Source organism: Tupaia chinensis, unplaced genomic scaffold, assembly GCF_000334495.1.
Source record: "Tupaia chinensis unplaced genomic scaffold, TupChi_1.0 Scaffold000074_1, whole genome shotgun sequence".
Lineage (NCBI taxonomy): Eukaryota > Metazoa > Chordata > Mammalia > Scandentia > Tupaiidae > Tupaia > Tupaia belangeri.
The window spans coordinates 1,318,836-1,326,659 of record NW_006159534.1 but is presented as its reverse complement, the minus strand read 5'-3'; the positions used below and the strand labels follow the sequence as shown (position 1 = coordinate 1,326,659).

At 38.0% G+C, this 7,824-nt stretch overlaps 1 protein-coding gene across 1 annotated transcript in view; it reads right to left on the bottom strand.

Moving 5' to 3' along the window:
- Nucleotides 1-6,792: 6,792 nt before the first annotated feature.
- The window catches only part of AXDND1 (axonemal dynein light chain domain containing 1), a 132,705-nt gene continuing 131,673 nt past the window's right edge, over nt 6,793-7,824 (bottom strand). Inside the window, exon 24 of the mRNA XM_006142312.1 lies at nt 6,793-7,039. Coding sequence (XP_006142374.1) covers nt 6,793-7,039 — 247 coding nt within the window. The remainder of the gene's footprint in view (nt 7,040-7,824) is intronic.

Here is a 7,824-nt window from a genome sequence, read left to right as displayed (position 1 = left end):
TTGCTGCCACCTCCATTACACACTTGGTTGCCTTTGTTCATATCTTTTATTTATTTATTTATTTTTAATAATTACCAGAGAGTGTGTGCACTTGCTAGAGAGAAACAAATAGGGAGAGAGACAGAGAGAGAGAGAAGGTGAGAAGCCACCCCCCTCCCACCATGAGAAATGATCATGCTGCAATCCCCTCACCTCCATCTCTTCTTCCCTTCAGACTTCTGGGCATGTTCACACACACACGCACACACACACACACACACACACACACACACACACACAGTCACACATGCCCAGGCATGCTTCCCAAACCACTGGGTAGAAGACTTGAACTGTTTGGTCAATGATGTGGAATCCAGCTGCCCCAACCATGACACCATGGGCTGGCCCCTGTATTCCTTTTAGTCAATCTTCTTCCTTACACTGTTGTAGGTCCTGTTGAAATCAACCAAGCCATAATCATTTTTGTAAACTTCCCTTTAACTCCTTTTCTCACTCACAGTTCAGAATACAGTGACTGATAATTATTAACAATCCTGACATAAAAACAACAACAACAAAATATGTCCTCCTATTCTGTCCTGGTCTTATCTGTCTGTCTTTCTTTTCTTTCTCTCTCTTTCTTTCTTTTATTTATTTTTTTTTCAGAGAGAGTTTTGCTATAAGGTATGCACACTTGCCAGAGAGACAGAAATCAGAACTCACCCCCTAGGGGACAGTCACACCACAGTCCCTTCTCCTCCATTCTCCTCTCTGCATTTTGGGCATGCACACATGTACCCAGTGTGAGGTTTGTTTGTGTGTGTGTGTGTTGTTGTTTTTTTTTTTTGAGAGAGATTTTTGCTATAGGATGCTTGCAGTCACCAGAGATATAGATAGAGAAAGAGAGAAATCACTCCCCAAGGAGGAAGGCCATGCCGCAATCCCTTCTCTTCTTCCGAGATTTTGGACAGGCACACACACGTGCCCAGATGAGTTTTAACCTGCCAGGTTTAGGACTCAAACCACAGTCCACTATGTGGGAACCCAGCAATGTAACCATTTTGCCATCTGCTGATCCCCAGGTCTTTTCTTTACTCAACATTCAGAAGTTTCCTTATTTTACCATAATATCATTATCCATTCCTTCACTGCTCAGCTCTCGGGAAAAAGTGATTTCACTTCACTAACTCACACAAATATAGCAGAGTCAGACTGCTCCATGGTATCTATATTTTTTCAAGGGGCTATCTGCTAACCCTTAGGAATGTCTAATTTATCACAGGGATTTTCGTTCTACACTTGTGAGCTGATAGCAATGACTTTGATGGTGGCATATCTGGAATGAGGTGGAAGGACAGCCGTGTATCTATGTATGATAATATTTTCAAGCCGGGGACTAATGGTATATATAGTTATCCTCTACCTTATATCATTAAAACTTCTCAGTTCCCAAAAGTAAAAGAAAAAAATAGAAAGAAAAACAACAAATGCTTCTTAGTTCTGGATTTAACCTATTCCTCAAGACCTTTATAGGAACAGACAAAACTAAAGTCCCTCATTCCATATTGAGGTAACTTTACCAGTTTAACAGTTTGACCTTTTTGTATGGTTTACCTATTTGTCTTTCTAAATATGAGAAAGATCTAGTTTTCAAATTATTAGGATAAAACTGCATCTGCAATATAAGAAGATGAAAATTTTAAATTCATAAAAACTTTCTTACAGAAACTCAAACGTGAAACTAAAGAATTATCACACTTGGAATGAATAACATTTTCAGAGTTGACGGTTCAAAGTTGACAAAAGTAGGGAAAATCAGCTCAGATTCCTCCAAATGGGGTTAATGCCTGTTTGCCTGGGGCTGGTTATCTTTACTATGTGTGTTAGGGTAGGCTGAATGGAAATTACAGAGGAAAATAGAAAGCAGGATGTCTTCAGAGTACCATCCTTGTACTAGAAGTTGTCCTGGGCACAAACCATAGGTTGAAGACAAAAGCAAAAAATTCCAAATAACCTCAAATATCAGGGATATTGAAAACTGCTTATGGGCAGATACAGTACTAAGTAGAGATTAAAAGATAAAGAAGAGTTAATTTTCCTGTTCTATTTTTTAAAAGAATTATTTACTTAACTTTATTTATTCATTCATTTATTTTTAAGTTGACCAGAAAGATACAGAGACAGAGACACAGAGAGAGAGAGAGAGAAGAAGAAGAGAAAGCAAGCCATCAGGTCCAGGACTCGAACCGTTGTCAGCCATGTAGAGTGTACAACACCTTTACCATCACACCACCTGTTTGTCCCTCTTTTTTCTGTTCTATAATGTATATATTTTTAAGTACAAGTAGAAAAGCTAGTAAGTACCAAAAAGTAAAATAAAAACAAAATTCTCCAAAAACTTCCATTACCTAGAGACAAAGTATGTCAATATTTGAGAATACTTCTTTCTAATTTCTTTTCTAGCTTTAAAAATTGTGTCAAAATGAAGCCAGCAGGAGAGCAGAGCAAGATAGTGAAATAGGATTCTACATCAATAATTCCCCCATCAAAACATCAATTTGAACAACTATTTATATACTAAAATACCTTTATAAGAGATAAAGAAACCAAGTGAAAAAAAAAATCACAGTACCTGGCTATAGTAGAAGAATAAGAAAATGTACATTGAAGGTAGAAAAGACAATTTTTCAATATTCACATTGCCCTTTTCCCCATCTCAGATAGCACAGTATAGAGGCAGACACCATCTGCTTGGTAAAGAGAGGGAAATGAGTGTAGGACATTGCTTTGGTCTCTGACATTGGCTTGCCACAATAAAACACAGAACTGGGGAGAGCTCCATAGACTTTGTATCTAGCCAGAACCTCTTCACCTGTCCCAGTACCAGCCAGGAACACACACTCTGTGAAGCAGGCTTGATCTTTGGCCCTCATCACTGCCATCCAACTACAGTGATGTTAAGTTTCAGAAAAACTTCAGTCATGTGAAGACCTTAGTGGCTGCTTTGAGTATGCCCCAGCACTCTACCAACCTCAGAGGCCAAGGGATTCCAGTCCAGTACAGTGCTGACTATGGTCGTGCTGGACCTACGGTACCCTCTAATGCTGCAACAGCTGCAGTGCCTAGGGACCACACCAGATGACTAAAAGAAGTACTTCTTCATTGTGCATATATCAATGCATGACCATCAAGACCAAGAACAATCAGGAAAACATGTCACCAAATACATAAAATAAAGTGCCACTAAGTGACCCCCAAAAAGATGCATATGTATGAACTTCCTGACAAAGAATTCAAAGTAATTGCTTTAAGGAAGCTCAGCCAACTTCAAGAAAATAGAGATACAATTCAATGAAATAAATGAAAAAAAAAAAAAACCAGAATAAGGAATTTAAGGAAATATTGTAGAAAAGCAAACAGAAGTTTTAGCATTGAAAGATACAGTAAACAAAATGAATATTGCAATAGGAGAACATTGACAGCAGAATTGATTAAGGATAAGAAATAATCTGTGGATTCAAAGCCAGATTATTTAAAAATATGTAGTCACAGGAGAAAAAAGAAAAAGGAATGAAAAAGGATGAAGAAATCTCTCAGGATTTATGGGAGAGCATTAAAAGAGCAAATGTTTGACTGATTGGAGATCAAGAGGGAGGAGAAAAAAACAAAGGGGTAGAATGCTTAGCTTTAGAAATAATAATGGCAAAATTGTTTCAAACCTGAACAAAGATATAAATATTCAGACATAAGATCAAAGATCATCAATTACATTCAAACCAAATACTCCAAGATGTACTACAATCTAACTGTTAAAGATCAAAGACAAAGAATTCTGAAAGCAACAAGAGAAAAGAAACAGATTCCATATATAGGAATGCCCATAGGCCTAGCAGTAGGTTTGTTTTCTTTTCCCATAGGGCATGTACATGTGTGCTTGTCAGAGAGAGGCAGAGAGAGAGAAAATGAGAAATCACCCCCCCAAGGGGGTGACCATATCACAATCCCTTCTCCTCCACTCTCCCCTCAGGATTTTGGGCACCCATGCACATATGCCTGGTGTAATTTTCAAGCCACCGGTTCTGGAACGTGAACCACAGTCAGCCATGTGGGAGACCAGCACCATAATCACCAAGCTACCTGCTGGCCACAAACGCTGAATTTTTTAAAAATAAAATAGACAAACAACTATATAGACTAACCCTGAAAAGCAGACAAAGCAACCCGATTAATAAAATCAGTAATGAAACAATATTACAACAGAAAGCACAGAAATGCAAAAGATCATGAGAGAATACTAGTAGCTATTATATTGCAATAAACTATAAAATCTAAACGAGATAGACAGATTTCTGAACACATACAATATACCTAGACTGAATGAAGATGAAATCGGAAGTCTGAGTAGACCAATAGTGAGCAATGAGAATGAATCAGTAATAAATAGACTCCCAACAAGAAAAAGCCCAGGTATTGATGGCTTCCTTCACTTGTGAATTCTACAAAACTTTTTTTTTTTTTTTTTTGGTTATAGGTTGTATGCACATGCTGGAGACAAGAGACAGAGAGAGAGAAATGGAAAGTGAGAAAGGACCCTCTAGAAGTCATGGCCACTTTGGAATCCCTTCTCCATTCTCCTCTTGGCATTTTGGGTATGTATACTCATGCAGCTGGTGTATTTTTCAAGCCACCAGGTCCAGGACTTGAACCACAAGCTGTTGGCCATGAAAGACCCAATCATCTCAACCTCCACACCACCTGTTGCACTCCCTAACAAAGCTTTTACAAAAGAAGAAACACTAAATTCTCAAATTATTTCTAAACATCCAGATGAAAGGAACTCTCCCAAACTCATTTTATGAAGCCTCCATTATCTTGATACCAAAAGTAGACAACAACACAACAAAAGAAAACTAAAGACCAATATCCCTAACGAATACAGAAAGCAATCCCATTTCTGATAGCCACAGGCACATACACAAAATAAAATACTTAGGGATAAATCTAACAAAGGAAGAGAAAGACCTCTACAAGGGCAATTATGAAAAACTAAAAGAAAAAAAGAAAGAAAAGAAATTGAGTATGATACAAGGAGCCAGACCTCATGTGGCTGACTTCATGGTTCAAATCCTGGTCCTGGTGATTAGAAAAACATGCCAATGCCTGTGTATGTATGCTCAAGTCTCAATAAGATGGAGAAACAAAGAAGAGATTGCAGTGTGATCAAGTCCTGTTGGGGGGGTGGTGCTTTTTCTTCTCCCTCTCTCTGTCTCTGTCTTAGAGGGTGCACCCTCTAAGAAAAACCTTTTTTTTCTTCCCTCCAAAGAAAAAGAAAGAAAAGAAATAAGCCAGGCCAGAAAGACAAAAAACGTATGATCTCAATCATATGTAGAATCTTTTTGGAATGTTGATCTCATAGAAGTAGAGAGTAGAATGGTGTTATGAGAGACTGAAGTGGTTAGGTGGACAGGACAAATGGGCAGAAGTTAAACAAGTTAGAGAGGAGGACTGAGTTCAAGAGATCTGTTGTATAACAAGGCAACTAAACTTAGTGATGATATATTGTATTTTTGAAAAATGGTAAGAGCTTCGGTGGTGTGTTTTCACCACAAAAATGGTAACTATATGAGGTAATAACTCAATTAGCTAGATTTAATCATTCTGCAATGTATACATGCTTCAAAACACAAGTTTACATGATAAATACATATAATTTTATGTTAAAAAGTAATAAATTGCATTGTATCCTGTTATATTTACTATTTTAACATAAAATTTTCCATGTCACTACAAACTCCTTTTAATTATCAATTTAAGAGTTGTATAATGTTTAGGTATATTGACATAGTATTTTTATTTAGTCTTTCTTCCATGACTGAACAGGTTGTTTCTTTTTTATTATGTACAATACACTGAATATCTTTGTGAATTTTTTTTCTGTACTTAGCGTTATTCCTTTAGACTAGATCCTTAAGTTTGAATAAATTATGGTGTCAAAGTGTATGCATTTTTTTTAGGGGTTTTTGCTATAGGGTGTGTGCACTCGCCAGAAAGACAGAGAGACAGAAAGTGAGAAATCACCCCCCAGCAGGGGATAGTCTTGCCGCAATCCCTTCTCCTCCATTCTCCTCTCGGGATCTTGGGCACACATGCACAGGTGCCCAGTGTGCGTTTAAGCCACCAGGTTTGGGACTCAAACCGCAGTCAACTACATGGGAATCCAGTGACATAGTCATTAAGCCAACTGCTGGTCCCAAGTATTGTGTTTTCTTTCACTTAAAAAAAAAAAAAAAAAAAAAAAAAAACTTCAGTGGGGCCAGCAGGTGGCATAGTGGTTAAAGCATTGGACTCACATGGTTGACTGTGGTTTGAGTCCCAGACCTGGGAGCTTGAAACTCACGCGGGGTGCATGTATTATTGTGCCTAAAATCCAGAGAGAAGAATGGAGGAGAAGGGATTGTGGTATGGCCATTCCCCTAGGGGCTGATTTATCACTTTCTATCTCTTTGTCTCTCTCTGCGTCTGGCAATCACACATGCCCTATAGGAAAAATCTCTCTTAAAAAAAAAAAAAAGCCTTTGGCAGTTTTATAAATAAAAATTGTATCTTACATTAGTTTGTTAGTCCACAATTGTTAGTCATTTGGTTTGCCTTTCTGTCAATTGTCTGAATAAGACAATATGTATTTCTATGAGAAGTATTTAGTAAATTTAGTAAATCAGCATTATAGATATTGATGTCCTTCTAAATTACTTGTGGCCCATTCAAGTTTTCTTTATAAATATGACCTAAATAAAGGAAAACAATAAGTAAGACTCAACCTTTCTTTAGAGATTTTGACAAACTTTCTCTTGGCTTGACTTCTTCTTCTTCTTCCTCTTCTTTTTGTTCTTCTCCTTCTCTTTCTTCTTCATTTTCGTCTTTCCTTTCAGGTACATTCTCTGATGTCTTTATTCCCTCTAATTCCTCCTCCAGATTTTTATTTTTTATAAGGGTATAATGAAGTTTCTCATTTGCATCCTCAAATTTCTCCTCTGCCTTTCTGGCTCTGCTTTCAACCTCCCTGGTGTACACAAATTCAGAGAAACAAAGCAAATGGAAAGGTCAAAAAATATCTTTGATATAGAAACCCATTGTCTAAAAAAAGCAGTGAGGGACCGGCAGGTGGAATGGTGGTTAAAGGCTCTGGATTCCCACATGGCCAACTGTGGTTTGAGTCCAGACCTGGCAGCTTACTTTCTCCCTTTCCTTTTCTCTTTTTCTCTGGTTAAATTAAAAAAAAATAGTAACAAATGGAATTAAATAAATATATATTTTTTAAAGGCATTGAGAATAGAAAACATGTATAAAAGGGTATAAATAAGAGAAGTAGTAGGATCAATGATTAACCAAGGATTAGAGACTTAGGAGTGACTCAGGATGCTACTGTAGAGGTGCAATCATGATGTGATTAAAGAATACAACATGGTGGAGACCAGCAGGTGGTGTGGTGGTTAAGGTGCTGGACACTCCCACATGGCCAACCACAGTTCGAGTCCCGGACCTGGTAGCTTGCTTTCTCGCTTTCCTTCTCTCTATGTCTTTCTCTGTTCAAAATAAAATAAATGAATTAATAATTAAAAAAGAAAAAAAAGAATACAATGTGGTAGGCCAGCAAGTGGCTTTGTGGTTAATGGCTGGACTTAACCAGTTCTACATGGCTGACTCCACAGTTCAAGTCCAGACCCAGTGGCTTAAAAAACACACCAGGATGGGACCGGCAGTTTGCATAATGGCTATGTCGCTGGACTCCCACGTAGTCGACCGCGGTTCGAGTCCCAGACCTGGTGGCTTAAACTCACGCCGGGC